The following is a 15,899-nucleotide window of genomic DNA, read 5'->3' as shown; positions in this document are numbered from 1 at the left end:
CTATCTTGTTACTGCTATATCACTAGCACCCAGCACATTAAATAAGTACTTACTAAATTAAAGAATATTGCCAAATATTTGCTAGAAACTAAGTTCTGTAACATAAGACAGGTTATACTGCCTATCTGAGCCTCAGTTTCTCAAGCATAAATGAGGCTAAAAATAATAGCTACCTCATTGAGTTGTTTTGAGGATATATGAGGTATGTCTATAAAGTCCTTAGCACTGTGACTGGCAAATGGTAAGCATTTGGTTAACGAATGGTTAAAAATAAAGAAAGCCTGTATCAATTTACAATCACATCAGCAGATTTTGAGATTATCATTCTTTATTCTTTCCAATATTGACTATTGTGGGGTTTAAAAAAAAAAAAATACTATAGGCAAAATGGCATCTGGTGGTTTTAAGCCAATATGTATTTTTAAGTTAACTGCTTTTGATAGTGAGATAGTTGCATCCTGCTGCTCCGTGCCAGGTATAGCATAGAGCAAACATTCATGCCCCTCTCTCTCCCTGTCATACTCCCTGTCACAGCTTATTTCTGGTGGGGGTAGGGAGTGGTATTTGAGAAGAGAGCCCCCAATTTGGATGCATATTGTGCAACGCCTGGGCAGTTGAATTGCAGGTATTTTTCACAGACACCTTCAGGTTTTGTCAGAGTCCTTTTTTTAATCCTTATGGGAAGGCTGTGGGGCCCAACTCCCTCCTCAACCAACCCAGGTGGCTGCCTCTTCCTTGAACGTTTCCAAGTGACGTAGAGCCCTGCAGGCTCAGAGCCCCCTCCACACTTCCTGTCTGGGGTTCAGAAACCTGCCTCCTCTCCCATCCTTGGGTGCCTGCTTCGGAAAATGGTAAGTCTCCCTCATATAAAGCCCCCCTTTTCATCCTACCATTAGGAGGAATGGCCCCAGGGGCCTCATCTCCAGGAGATGTTTTGAAAAAATTCTCTGGTTTCTTTTTCAGAAGTAATAAACCTACCCACCTCCGCCATCTTAGGTAAAGTAAGTGTCCAGTAAGGGAAGGATGCAGCTGGGTGCTCTCTGGGTAGTTCTGGGACTCTGCCTCTTATCAGGTGAGTAGGGTGGAAGGGAAAGGGATGGTGTTTCTCCAGACCACAGGGAAGCTCACAACTTTACCTGGGCTGCCCAGTGACACCAAAAAGCCTCATTTACCAGAAGATACAAGGAACTACTTGTGCTATGATAGTGTGGGGAGTCAGGGCTGGAGGTTAATAAAAAAGATGTTGCCCAGGTGCCTGAGATGATCATGTCTACTGAAAGCGGAGATCTCTCTGCCTGCAAGAAAAAGCTTGTTCTGTCAGTGAGCCTACCAAGCCGTTAGAGACTAGTACAAAAGAGATTACAAGAGCTAACCCTGATTCTTTGTTTTGGGAAGACCAGGTAGGTGTAAGACAAATAGTGGAACCCAAACTGTGCACAGTGTAGAGCAAGTTTAGTATCTTCGAAACAGTAAAACGTCTCTTAATGGTTAGTCCTTTCCAGTTGGTCATGAGCCTTTTACCAGCTTAATCCTTTGTGAAGCAAGGTGGAATACAAATTGATAAATAACAAAGATTGTTTATATCTCTCATATGAGGTCAATAATACCCAAAAAAAAAAAAAAAAGGTTGCCATTTACCGAGTGCCAGATACCGTGTAAAGAAAAGTACATACTTTACATGTGTTAACTAATCATTACCTCCAGCTTGGAAAATGGGCATTACATGCCTTATTTTACAGATGAAGAAACTGGTACTGAAAAAAGTTGAATAATTTGTTTAAATCCACACAGCTACTAAGTGCTGAGGCTGACCTGGAAAGCCAGGTCTCCCTGTCCACAAGACCTGTCCTCTTAATGGCAGCACATGAAGCAGAATGCTTCCAAACGGATTTGTTTCAGAGACCTAGAAAATGCCATCACGTTTCCCAGCCGGGCCTGCTATCGCAGAGCTGCAGCCATGATGTCTCCACTTCCTGCTTCATCTTCAGAGTTGTTATGCTCGGGCGTCTCAGCCTCGACTGCATACTCTAGTCACCCAGGAATCTTGTTAAAATGCAGCTTCTGCTTCAGGAGGTCTGGTGGGGGACTGGGATTCTGCATTTCCAACCAGCTCCCAGGTGATTCTCTGCTCCTGGTTCGAGGGACACACTCTGAGCAGCAAGAGGCAGGGTGTGACTTCTGCAGGGAGCAGTCAGGCATTTTCTTAGAGGCCTATAGAGGCTTCTTTCAGGGCTGGATTACCCAATAAGCAAGGTACACACGGGTTTACTGGTGTATATTTACTAATCTGTAGTAACAATTTCACCTGTTTTTCACCAAGTCAAAGATGTGGTGAGACCCACGCGAAATTGTTCACTACAAATTTGTAAGTAAACACAATTAACCAAAATTTTTTTTTTTTTTGTACCTTGCTTACTGGTTAATCCGCCCCTGTGCTCTTTCTAAAAAAGGGGAACTATCAAAGGCCTGAGCCCCCACACCCGCCTAGAAATTTGGCATGGTGAGAACGTGTCTAATCTGCTCTGGCAAGGGACTCTCACCCACTATAGAGGCTGTTGGTTCAAGGGAGGTCCAGGTGAACAGAAAACTTCCAGGCAGTGCCAGGGAAACTGATCATTTAATGAATCTGACTTACTGCTGGGCAAGGGGACTCTCAGGGCCCAGTGGAAATGTGATCAGGTTTTTCTATGCACAGGCTCTAGTTGGTGAGTAATCGGGTGTCAGATATTTCCATCTCTGTCTCAGGGAGAAAACAAATGGAACAACTGAACCATCAGACAAGCAGAAGCCAGAGACGGAACAAGAATCCCTGTGTTTATACCGAAACAAGAGCATATTTTTCCTTCATAGTCAAATAGCAATTTTCAAAATGAAAGTTTATTTGCAAAATTCTTTCACTCTTTCTCCACAAAAAATGGACCCAACTTTTTTAACTTCTGTTTCTCAAATATCGTGTGTTCACGTTTAATGCTAAATGCTTCTTCCTTGCTCTGTTTCATTCTGAATTGGCCCAGAATCCCTGAAGCATCATTCCTCTGGGAGTTAGAACGACGGTGACCCAGCAGTGGGTCGGAAGGACTTTAGATGCTCATAAATGGTCAGGGTGGACCATAGCCCATTTTCTGTTTGAAATTACAGGCACTCATGACATTTATTAACTCTTTTTTTTAATTATTATTTCTTTTCTAGGTGGTACTTGGGGGCAGCCAGGTGAGATATTCTTTCCTTCCTTTTTATGAAATCAGAATTCTTTGTGTTTATGAGTGGAGCTTTCTCCAGGCCTCCCACAGAGCATCCACAGAGACAGTAAAAGAGGTTTCTACCATCTTCTCCTTTGCCTTTTCCTCAGAACTTGAAAGATATTTTTAGTCAGGAAGAGGAAAACGCCAGAGATCATAAGAAAGAGTGAGACTTAAATATTCAAAAGGAAAAAAAATGGAGACAATTAAGTTGAAAGTGCCAACGGTTTTTGTTCATTTGCGTTTCATATTTGGTGTGAGATTTTGTAGAGGGTTTGCTGTTGGAATATGTGTCTGGGGATGCACTGGATAAGCCACACTGTACAGGGATGCTGCTTCCCCCCTCGGGGGCAGCTTTTGAGTACGCAGTTGACATCACACATCTGAATACTCTGAGCGTGTCTATACCTGCGTATGTGTGTGTGTGCACATGCGTATGAGTATGCCTGGCCTGGATTTACCTTCTCAATCATAGCAGTAGAGCCAGGGGTGACTCAATATCGGAAGCCTCTCTATTCAGTTGATGGAGCCAATTTCATGTTCAAAGGCAACCACTATCCTGGTCTGCACTCTGGTGCACTGCCTAATTTGTAGTGCGTGTAGGGGTCATTGTCAAAAATGGCCATCAGTTTAAAGTAGAATCTAGAGCCCATATGTAGCAATGAGGAATTTGAAAATCCATGGTTTTCTAAAGGATAAGGGAAGAGTCCTATAACCCATAGGAGCAGGGGCTGACCTTAATAGCTGATAAGAGTGTTGCTAATGGTTTCTTATCATTTCCTTTTCAGAGAGTGAAGAACCTGGTAAGAGGATTTTCACTTTATATAACCTCTTTTCAAACGTGGAGCATAACGGTCATAGAGAACAATCACAGTGATTAAGAACCAGAGCTGTTAAAGGGAAAATACGACTATCTTTCAGTAGGATCTATATGAGATGTGACTATATTTGTTGTTAGCGGTCATGTCTGACTACAGCTAAGCATGATCAAGCGATGTATGACAAGTATCCCCGAGCATATGATCGGGGAAGAATACACATGTGGGTGAGGGCTGGAGTGACCACACATTTTAGGGTAAACTATGAGTTCCTTGAAAGCAGGGACAGCATCTTATTTACCTGGCCTAGTACCTGCCACATACTGGTTGCTCAAAGAATATTTTTTGAATGAACAAATGAACAAGCACATGAATACATTGCTAATTCTCTCTCCTCCAGAAGCTGGTGGTCTTGTGTGAGAGACAAATAATCCATAATATGATGTGTTATGTGCTATGATATGGGTGGATACCGAGTAAAATAAAGTATATAGAGAGGACTGGTCAACTCTACAGAGGGTAGCTGGGGAAGGCTCCCCAGAGGAGGTCATTCTTGAGCTAAGTCTCAAAGGATGAGCTGACACTCTATGGAAGAAGAATGTCTTAGGCAGAGGGGATAAAGCTGTACAGCATGAGGCAAAGGCTCTAACTCTGAAGCTAGACAGCTGTGTTTGAATCTTGGCTCAACTCCTTACTTGCTGGGTGTCTTTGAATAATTTACTTAACTTCTCTGTGCCATAGCGACATCATCTGTAAAATGAAGGATGGGACCCTCTTTGGGAATGCCTGGGGCAGTATCTAGTCTCACCTGAATAATTGGACCTGCAATTTAAAACTTAAACTAAGGTTATTCTCTTACCACTCTTTTCTTTTCTCATTTTCAGATGAAGATACACAGAAGAGTGAGTTTGTCAAGTCTTTTATTTATGCCCTTTCTGAGAATGTGTATTCAGTGGGTAGAGGAACCTAGTTTATAGGTTCATTGTGAGGATTATATGAGCAATTTATTTAAGGCACTTAGAATATTAGCTAGTATATAGAAGGTAGGAGGTAAATTTTAGTTATTATTATATAGAAAACAGTTTAATAAGCACCTTTGTTCTAGATGTTGCCTAAATATTTTACCTGAATTTCCTCATTTAACGTCCCCATTTTACAGATAAGGAAACTGAGGCTTAGAAAATAAATGGTGCAATCACAGAAATAGATATAAGTGCAGATTTATCAGATACTGAAGCTCCTTTTCTTAACCACTATGAATTACGGTTTCTGGACGTGTAAAAAATCTTTGTAAGCACAACTATTTCCAAGCACAGACATGGCCTCTTGTAGGAGCACGTGTAAGCTCTGCAACTGAATTTGTTCCGATAAAAGACAAGTTAGGAGCAATTTTCTTTACATTTTTTTTCAGACAAATACACCAAGCGCGGTATAATATTCGTTTATTTTCGAATTACTCTATTTGTGATTGCCAGTTGATTTAACATTTCTAGAAAACATCAGTGCCAAAAAATCATTTATGATCCCAAATCATATCAATTACCTGTTGTCGTTATACTCAACTCCTAATTATCAGCAGGTGGGTAAACCACTGGGGAGTGATCTGTTTACATTCTGTGCAGTCTCGCCGGAGGACTCCCTGAGCACCTGGGTCAGAGCTCAGTTCCGTTCTCCATTGTAGCAGGAGCCCAGGGAGGAGAAGAGGAAAAGAACTAACATCCTTCCTGAGCATCTGCTGTGTGTCATTCACTTTCACCTTCATAACCATTTATTTCTCACAAAAACCCAGGGAGGTGGGTCTTTAATCTCCGTTTCCCTGATGAAGAAACTGAGGTTTAAAAAAAAAAAAAAAGGTTAAATGACCTGCCCTTGCTTACATGCCCTAGAGTAGAGCTGGGATTCCAGCTGCGGGCTCCTGACTCTGAGCCCCATTTCATGCTGTAGCAAAATGCCCCTAACAGGGAGAGGGCTAACTCTGAGTGCCACCACCTCTCCTCTCTACCAGCTGTCATGTCCACCCCCTGGCATAGTCTTGTGCTGCCCAGCATCCTAGTCCAAAGACCCCCAGGAAACAGAGATGTACCCAGGACCCCACCTCCCACAGCAAAACTGCCTGCTATGAGCAACGTGGCTGGATCCCCAAATTACATTGGTGGATTATTTATGGATTTCAGTTGTCTGCACCAATGGTCCCTGCCTCTAACAAAAATAACTGAGGTGATTTAAAATAAAGTTGCCTTTTATTGGAAGAACCATTCCTAACAATATGCAGAGTACTTCAAGTCACTATAACGGAAGTAACAGAGAAGTAACAGTGTATGGAATAAGAAAAAAAGATGTTTGATCTCAATTATAGACTGTTTGTTTTAAGAAAAAATTCATGAATAATGGGAAATAGGTAAGCCCAAGAATCAGTGATTCAAAGTTCTTTATCTGTAAGGAGATCCTTCATCTCCATCTGGAGTGTGGTCTGGCTGATGCAGGAGGATCAGAATTCTGGAATTCACTTTCAGCTTTAGGACCTAAAAGCTTCGGTGCATCTAGGTCTAGGAGTACATACTGGTAGGTTTGCCATTGGGAGTATCTGAGCTATATCTGCGAGCATACTCTTGGGCTAAGTGTATACCTCACCTCCAAGGCCTGGGGCTCACTGAAGGATGGGACCCTCTTTGGGAATGCCTGGGGCAGTGTCTAGTCTCACGTGAAAAATTGGACCTGCAATTTAAACTTAAACTGAGGTTATTCTCTTACCACTTTTTTCTTTTTTCATTTTCAGCTGAAGATACATGGAAGAGTGAGTCTATCAGTCCTTTATTTATGCCCTTTCTGAGAATGCGTATTCAGTGGGTAGAGGCGAAGGAATTGATTCAGAGAGATTAACCCTAAGAACTAAGGTTTTCGCAATGATACGTTCCCAACCTCCATTTTGAAAAGATTCCAAACAGGGACCTTTATACTTTACTTCCGTCCTCCCCCTGCCATGTTTAAACCCTGAAGGCACCTTTTAAAATGTTCTCCAGTTCCGCTCCTCCCACATACCCCTCTTTTACACCCTCTACACACAGCCAGTAGTGTTCCCTTCTGACAAGCCAACCTAAGACCCTAATGACAGGTAACTTTCTGCATTTGGTTGGCTCTTTTGTCAGTAGTTTGCTTTTTCTGAAATCCTCCTGGTTTCTGCCTCTGATTTCTCTTCTCTTCTTTACTGTTCCCCAGAATATAAAGTCTCCATCTCTGGAACCAGGGTAGTGCTGACATGCCCCGTGGAATCAGAACAAATACAATGGGAGCACAATAAAGTGCTCCTACGCGCTGAATCTGAAGTCCAGCTAGTACGGGAGTATTTTTCAGAAGTGGAGAACAGTGGTCGTTACTCCTGCTGTAAAAGCACCGACAAGGAGAACAAGCACCATCTCTACCTGAAAGCAAGAGGTAGTACCGGTCTCGGGGCAAGGACTACCAGATTGGGGAGGATCACTGTGAAAGGGCGTTCCCAATTCTTTCCTGTAACCCAGCTCACAGTTCCCTGGCATCCCTGTGCTTCCTTCTACACTTAATCCTGGGGTTCTCTAGTACCACCCAGCATCAGTGTTTTCTGAAATATGGATTAAACACCAACGTGGGGCTGTCTGGGCAACCTAAGTCAGCCCTGGACCTCAAGCAGCAACCTCCCAAGAAACAGGATGGGGCCATTTGCATTGTACCATGCTCAGAATTATGACACATCCGTATGAGTTTCTCTGATGCTTTATCCAGAGAAGTCAGAAGGATTTGCAAAGGAGACTCAAAGCCACTATAATAAAATTTCTTAAGCTAAGGCATAATAGTAATATAATAATGATAGCTAACAGGTTGCAGGAGAAAGATATGGCAGTCTGCTTTCCTAGAGACTTACAGCCTTGGAAACCATATGGGGCCTCTATGAGTTGGAATCAACTTGATGGCAGTGCGTTTGATTTTTTAAACGCAGGTACCATACCAAATATTTGCCAGGGATTATTTCCTATAATTCTCTCAACCATCATATGCATTAAGTACTATTTTATTTCCATTGTATAGATGAGGAAACAGAAGCTATGTGGGTTAAAAACACATTTCACAATTCTCACAGCTAGTGATTAAAGGAGCTAGGACTTGAACCCAGGACTGTCTGGCTCCAGAGGCTCAAGCTGTAACCACCACACTTGGCTCAGTGGCATTGTTGTTATTATAAACATATTGAATAGGAGGGCTCCGGCTATCCAAGCAAGTGAGTACAGAGGGGAGAATCACCTTCATTTTTCGTTTATCATATCCAGTTCCCTCATGTTTTTCCTTTCTTCTCACCTCTCTATACCCCTGCCACAGTGTGCGAGAGCTGCATGGAGGTGAATCTGATGGCGGTGGTCGCAATCATCATAGTTGATATCTGCATCACTCTGGGCTTGCTGGTGGTGGTTTATTACTGGAGCAAGAACAGAAAGGCCAAGGCCAAGCCTGTGAAGCGAGGGATGGGTGCTGGCGGCAGGTCCAGGGGTAAGAGCTCAGAGCTGGGTCTGAGGTGATTCCCACCAAGGGAGAGTCCAACCTGGGCCACATAGGCTTCCATAGAACATGCCTGTGAGGCCAAGATCGCAGCAGAAGGTTGTGTCTCTGGTCATTCCTCTCCTTCCCAACCTAGAAAAGTATCAAAGAAGTCTATTAACATATAGCTTCCTCAAGAAGTCTATTAACATATGTTGTTGTTGTTAGGTGCCCTGTGTGCAACATAGCGACCTTATGTACAACAGAAGGAGACATTGCCAAGTCCTGCGCCATCCTCACAATCGTTGCTATGTTTGAGCCCATTGTTGCAGCCACTGTGTCAATCCATCTCCTTGAAGGTCTTCCTCTTCTTCGCTGACCCTCTACTTTATCAAGCATGATGGCCTTCTCCAGGGACTGGTCTCTATATTAACACATAACTTCCTCAAATGCCCATCAGTGTTCTGGAGTAATCAGATTCCATCCCCAAGCTACGTGAAGAGAGACCTTGGGTCATTAGTTAGTGCCTTTTCCTTACCCTTCCCCAGTAAAAGAAACATTGGGAGAATCTTGAATCGAATGTCACAAAAGGATGAGAGAAGAAGGTAGGGTCTTTAGTAATGGGATGAAAGAAAGAAAGGAGAAAGGGAAGCTGCAATGGGAAAAGGGAGAAGTAAAGGAGAGAATGAAGGGCTTTGACATCCTTGAGCTGGGTCTCATCAAGGCAGCCATTACTGCAAGATTGGTGTTACCTCTTGGAAACAAATCCCTTTCCCCTCCCTCCTCTGCAGGACAAAACAAGGAGAGGCCGCCACCTGTTCCCAACCCGGACTACGAGGTAATGGGATAAAGTAGGCCAGGAAGTGGGGGGGGGGGCCTTCTAGGGGAAAAGGGAACAGAAGGGACCACCCATCTTTCCTGCCAGAGTCTTCAAAGCACCTCACTCAGGGCTCCCAGGAGAACCCACCATGTGCCCACCTCTGCCTTCTCATGGTAGGGCAGGACCGTCTGTCTCTAAGGCTCCACAGCTTCCACAGTCATGATGGGAAGTGGGGAAGAAGGCAGACACACTCTTCTTTTCCTGACTTATTCACTGGCTGGGATATGGCCATGGAGAATACCATATATGTAAATTCTAACACCATAAACTCAAGGCTGATACTCTACTACCAGGCACCAGTACACTTAACATTAGTTATTAAAATATTGAAATACTTCATTGGTAAATAGCCCCAAGCTTGCCCCCCTACACACACACACACACACACGCGCGCGCGCGCGCGCACACACACACAGCCAGCTATCAAAGCCCCTCCCACAGATCCCACTGGTCTGCCTCTTGATTTGGCAACTAAAGAGTTAATGTTTGGCATACCAGGGGACCACCAGAATTATTCTGACTGGTTGGTATGTGTGCACTCCCAGTTGTTAAACATTTTGAATATCACCCATGGATAAACTCAACAAATATTTATTGAGCACCAACCAGCCAAGTATATATGGTATTCACTTTCTCATGAATGGTTTCATTTAACCCTGACAAAAGCCCTGAGAGGTGGGTCTTTAGATTCCCAACTTTGAGATGGGAAAGCTGAGGCTCACAGGAGAGGACCAGCTGAAGTCTCCTACCCAAACCCCACCCAGTCTCCTACCAGTCAGGGCTAAATCAGGATTCGAGCCCACCTCCTGACTCCAAGTCCAAGTTCCTTCCATTGCACTAAACTTACATCTTCAGAGACCCTTCTTTCTTGGGAACTACTTCCACCCACCTTCCTGACCAGACCCTCTCTCTTTCACCCCCAGCCCATCCGGAAAGGCCAGCGGGAGCTGTATTCTGGTCTGAATCAGAGAAACGTCTGAGGGCTCCTGATGATCCCTGCCTCCCACCACCCAGGTCTGGCTCCTCTCTGGGCCCCCTGCTACTGCCTGTTCCCTGGACAAATCTTGGACCCCACAAGAGAATCGTCCCTCTGCCTTGTGGTGAACTCACACCCTACAGCCTTTTGCCCAGCTCCCACCTTCCTGCCTTCTCTGTTCAGACCTAGGATATTACTGTTCTGTTGCCCTTTGAAACATCATTGCTAGGCACCCCCTCACACCTGGCAGCCCCTCTTGTCAGGATATTTATTTCTGCTCTTCACTTCTCCCCACCCCACCCCCATGTCTGTTCCTTCTCCCTTCAGTTCCCTCCTTTTCCGTATAGAAGTTGTCCCATTCCTAACTATTCCATCTGCCTTTCTATTTTCCAGCTCCTGCCCCTTTCACAGAGCCTGGACCTGGAGCCAGCCCTGGGCTCCCTCCCCTCTGCCTCCACTCAGGGCCCCCGGGCAGTCACTGGCATCACCCCCAGCAATGCTCTAGCTCCTCATCAGCTGAGAAAGAAGAGAAATAAAGTGTCTTTGCCTGTAAGAGCCACTGTCCCTCTTTTCTCGGAAGCCCTCAGGGGCCACATTAATTCCTAAGGCGTCTCAGGTCCTCCCTGCCATCCCCACCCTTCCTTTCACTAAATTCTCACCACAGTCACAAAGGCAAGTACGGCCTATTTTCGCAGCTGGTAGGGGGATTTTTCTGAAGCTGTCCTTTGCAGAGGGCATCAGGGAGCAACTGTTTGACTAACTTCTCTTGGAGGAAAACATGAAGGGTGACAGGGAGTGGCTGATGGGTAGCCGACAGAGTGGTCAGCTCAGAAAACAAGCGAGACAGAAACAGAGGCCTTAGCAGGTAGATGAGGCAGCAGAAGAAGGGGGGGAGGTGTAATGGGGCTGGGGGGTGGGGCACAGGTTTCCGCATGCTGCCAGGAAGAGTGAAAAGCCAGGGTTGGGGGAAGGAGGTGCTCTCAAGCAGGCACCGCTCCCTCCACCGGAGGGGCAGCTGCCTGAAGCCAGAGCCAGGCTGCGGTTCGGGGCGCAGGATGTGGTCTTCGCTCTCTCGAGGCTGTGAGAGGTGGGGCGGCAGGAACCCAGAGGCTGGACCCCGGTGGGGAAGACTTCTTTCTCATGCTCCCACAGCACACCTCAGCTGGTAGCAAACAGAGACCAGAGCTTTGAGGGCCTGTCCAGATCAACCCAGCAGGCTCTTCTCTTCCTCTCTGCACTCAGAACCTTCCCGACCTACCACACAACTATTTATGTGTATGACCACGACTAAAGAGACCATTTGTGGTTAGCAGCCCTCCACACACTGTCCACACTCGGCTTTGGGCTGTGTCTACAGCTCCTATTTGTCAGTCCCCTGTTGAAGTGTATGATGTTGCCCACCACTCACTAACTGCTGATTCGCAGGCTAGCTTGGAGGCTACAGTTCTGACCCAAGCACATTTGGTTGTGACCGATCAAGGGGAGGCATGGCTCAGCGTGATAAAACCTGTAACAACTAACATTTATTGAGCATTACTTTGCTCCAGAAATTGTGCTTAGCACTTTACATCTGTTATCTCATTTAATCCTTATGCCAACCCGATGCAGTAGATGCTGTCATCCTCGTTTTACAAACAGGATACCGAGGATGAGAGAGGTTAAGTTCCTTGCCCAAGGCACACAGTTAGTGAAGGACATAGCGGAAATTAGCAGACAAGGCTGTCCGACTCCAGTGCTCTGGATGGCTACTCGGTACTGACTGTGACCATCACGAATGTTCTCCATTTTCCTGTTCAGTGCCATAGCAACAGGCTAGCCTCCACGGATCAGCAAGGGGTGGCTGCACGTGAGATGCGTTGGTCAGGAATTGAACCTGGGTCTCCTGCACGGAAGGCAAGAATTCTACCACTGAACCTCCCATGCCCCGTGTGCTAGTTGCTTAACCCTGTTGCTGCTGAGTCAATTCCAACTCATAGCAACCCTATAGGACAGAAGAGAACCGCCCCATAGGGTTTCCAAGGCCATAAACTTTTGGGAAGCAAACTACCACATCTTTCTCCCACAGAGTGGCTGCTGGGTTAAAACCTAAAAACCAAACCCATTACAGTCCAGTCAATTCTGACTCACAGCAACACTATAGAACAGAGTAGATCTGCCCATAGGATACCCAAGCAGCGGCTGGTGGGGCAGAACTGTCAACCTTTTGGTTAGCAGCCATGCCCTTAACTACTGTGCCATCAGGGCTCCAGCTGGTGGGTTAGGAAATGTAAATAAATAGTTTCTGTCTTTAAGGAGCATGCAATTATATGAGGGGCCAAGCTGTGCAACAAGAGCAACACAAGAACAAGTGATGTGGTTAAGCAAACAGTTACAGTGTTACAGGCATTCAGGGGAGAAATTGAGGGAGGTGAGGAGGAGGAGAGATTTGATCTGGACCTTGAAGGAAAGGATGGATAGAATTTGGAGACAAAGGAGAAAGCCGTCCAGACTGGGGGAGGTGCGTGAACTTAAGACTTAGAGGCAAGCATGCCTCTCACATCCCCAGCCCACGACCCACTCCCAGAAACAAATAAGCATAAGGAAAGGAGAAGGAAGCTGACCCTTGTAGGCACTTACTACTTGCAGGCCCTGTCCTAAGTACTCAACCAGCTGCTGTTGAGTTGACTCCCACTCATGGTAACCCCGTGTGTGTCAGAGTAGAACTGTGCTCCCTCAGGTTTTCATTGTCTGATTTTTCAGAAGTAGATGGCCAGGTCTTTCCTCCAAGGTGCCTCTGGGAAGACATGAACCTCCAATGTTTTGGTTAGCAGCCAAGCGCGTTACCTGTTTACAGGACCCAGGGACTCCTTCCTAAGCACTAGATACGCATTATCTGTGCTGCAATATAGTTGGCAGCTCCTGAGGACCCCTGCCTCCCACCTGCACGAGTAAGATAAGGTAACTGAGTCTCAGGAATAGTCAGTAACTTCCTTAAGATCTCACAGCAGGGAAGCATTGGCACTGAAATTAAAAACCAGGTCTATCCACACATCTTACTCCACAAATGCCTGGCTCTGCTTTGCTGAGATACCATGAGTATGGCAGGTCCCCCCACTGCATCCCAGGACTTTGTGGTTTCCTGGCTGTGTCTGGCCACGTCAACGTAGAGAGTTTGGCCATCTTTTTTCTTGTCCTACTCAGCTACTCATCTCCTTCTCATTTTCCCCTGAGCAGCTGTGCCACACCTTCAACACTATCCTCAAACTCCCACCCAAGCCCTACCCTGCCCCCAGTCTGAGCGGATGATGTCAGCTCCAGCTTCATAGACAAAAAGAAGGCCACCCATTAGGCCTGCAGCCAGTCTCCTACTTACCCTCTCACCTGCCTCCCACCTTCCCTCCTGGTGTCAAGGAAGAGACATTTCTCATATACCTAACTCTCGAACCCCTCTCCTTTCAACTGCTCTAGTGTCTTAGTATCACCTCTCTCTCTCCCCACTATTACCAAATCTCCCTTTTTACTTGCTCTTTCCCTTCTCTCTCACATTTCTCCTGTGCTAAGAAGAGCTCCCTGGACCCTGCATGCCCCTTGCTGCCCCAGCCCAAATGCTTCCCTTTCTTTCTATTTCCATCTTAGCCAAGTTTCCCAAAAGAGAAGTCTAGACGAACTAGCTCAACTTCCTCATTTCCCTTCCACTCACCTGAACACTCCAGAAACGCCCACTGAGTCACAGCGTCTCCTGATACCAATTCCTAGAAGCATATCATGGTCCTTTCATAGTACACCTCTCAGAGGCATGTGAAATGTTGACTGCTCACTGCCCTGGTTTCCATGACTCCACTCTTCCCTTGCTTCCCTCACAGTTGCTTCTCACTCTGCCTCCTGGGCTCCTCCTCTACCTGCTCCTTCAACACTGCTGTTTCTCAAGGTCTGTTCTCATCCCACTGTTCTGCGTACTTCACATATATTCCTTGGATTCCCATATCTCTAGACCTAAACCTGACCAGATCTCCCCTGGAACATTAGACATATTTTGGGTGTATCCACATGGAAGCCAACAGACATCTCAAATTCAAGATTTTCAAAACTGAAGTCATTGTTCAACCCCCACCCTCCCACATCCTCCAACGATCTCCTCCACCTGTATATCCTACCCCAGTGGCATACCTATAGACTAGGCCAGAAACGTGGCAGTTGGCCTGGATGCCACCTCATCTTGCAAATCCAGTTGGTCACTATCTTAGTCATCTAGTACTGCTATAACAGATATACTACAAGTGAGTGGCTTTAACAAAGAGAAGTTTATTTTCTCACAGTCTAGTAGGCTAGAAGTCCAAATTCAGGGTGTCAGCTCCAGGGTAAGGCTTTCTCTATCTGTCAGCTGTAGAGGAAAGTCCTTGTCATCAGTCTTCTCCTGGGCTGGGAGCATCTCAGCACAGGAACCTCAGGTCTGAAGGACACACTCTTCTCCTGGAGCTGCTTTCTTGGTGGTATGAGGTTCCCATGTCTCTCTGCTCACTTCTCTCTTTTATATCTCAAAAGAGATTGGCTTAAGACACTACCTAATCTTGTAGACCTCATAAACATAGCTGCCACTAATCCATCTTATTCCATCATGATGATAGGGTTTACAACACATAGGGAAATCACTTCAGAAGATAAAGCAAACGGTAGACAATCATACAAGGGAATCAGACCTAATCAAGTTGACAGATATTTTGGGGGGACACAATTCAATCCATGACAGTCACCAAGGCCTGCTAATTGTTCTCCCTAAATAGCTCTTCAACCTGACTTCTCCTCACTGTTTCGGCTACCACTGCCCTACATGTGGCCCTCATCATCTTGCTTTTTCTGAAGTATTTTCTAACTGAGGCTCATGTCTCCAGGCTTGTTCTTGCTCTCCTCAGTTCCATTCCCTTCACTCCTGCAAGAGTTAAGTCTCCCCATATCACTTCCTGCTTGAAGCCCTTCAAGGACTCATCATCACCTCCTTCAGGAAAAACCACACTCCTCAGCCTTGCACTAGCAGCCCTCCACCTTGGATCCCTTCCACCTCTGCAGGTCACTCCTGACACTCTACACCTTGAGTTTCATACTCTTGTAAAATTAAACCTCTTGAAGCTCTCCTGATCTCCACCTCCGTGATGTTTCTCACCACCATATCTTTGCTTATGCTGCTTCCTCTGCCTGAACTATCTTTTCCTTGCCTCCAGTTTTCATCTGGCTGACTTCCACATGTCCACAAAAATTTAACCAACTATCATCTCCTCCAGGAAGTCTTCCAAATTCCTTCCCAGAATGGGCTACGAGTCACTATTCTGTGGTGCCGTAAAACCAAGCCAAACTCATTGCCATCAAGTCGATTCCAACTCATAGCAACCCTGTAGGACAGAGTAGCACTGGCCCATAGGGTTTCCAAGGAGCAGCTGGTGGATTTGAAACGCCAACCTTTTGGTTATCAGCCAAGCTCTTAAGTACTGCGCCACCAGGGCTCCTGTGGT

At 45.8% G+C, this 15,899-nt stretch overlaps 1 protein-coding gene across 2 annotated transcripts; it reads left to right on the top strand.

Moving 5' to 3' along the window:
* Positions 1-719: 719 nt before the first annotated feature.
* Positions 720-10,989, top strand: LOC100654724 (T-cell surface glycoprotein CD3 epsilon chain). Of its 2 annotated transcripts, XM_023558189.2 has the most exons (11): positions 720-851; positions 964-1,072; positions 3,190-3,210; positions 4,028-4,042; positions 4,942-4,959; positions 6,834-6,851; positions 7,274-7,489; positions 8,405-8,572; positions 9,352-9,398; positions 10,364-10,454; positions 10,810-10,989. In XM_023558189.2, exons 2-10 carry the CDS (start codon positions 1,024-1,026, stop codon positions 10,418-10,420), a joined length of 609 nt encoding a protein of 202 aa, XP_023413957.1. In that variant the 5' UTR covers positions 720-851; positions 964-1,023; the 3' UTR covers positions 10,421-10,454; positions 10,810-10,989. The 2 variants fall into 2 exon arrangements, with proteins under 2 accessions (XP_023413957.1, XP_023413958.1); XM_023558190.2 differs by lacking the exons at positions 720-851; positions 964-1,072; positions 3,190-3,210; ... (1 more) ...; positions 4,942-4,959; positions 6,834-6,851 and adding an exon at positions 6,869-7,169.
* Positions 10,990-15,899: the final 4,910 nt, after the last annotated feature.

The sequence above is a fragment of the Loxodonta africana genome, chromosome 15, assembly GCF_030014295.1.
Source record: "Loxodonta africana isolate mLoxAfr1 chromosome 15, mLoxAfr1.hap2, whole genome shotgun sequence".
Lineage (NCBI taxonomy): Eukaryota > Metazoa > Chordata > Mammalia > Proboscidea > Elephantidae > Loxodonta > Loxodonta africana.
This window is presented reverse-complemented; position numbering and strand designations above follow the sequence as displayed.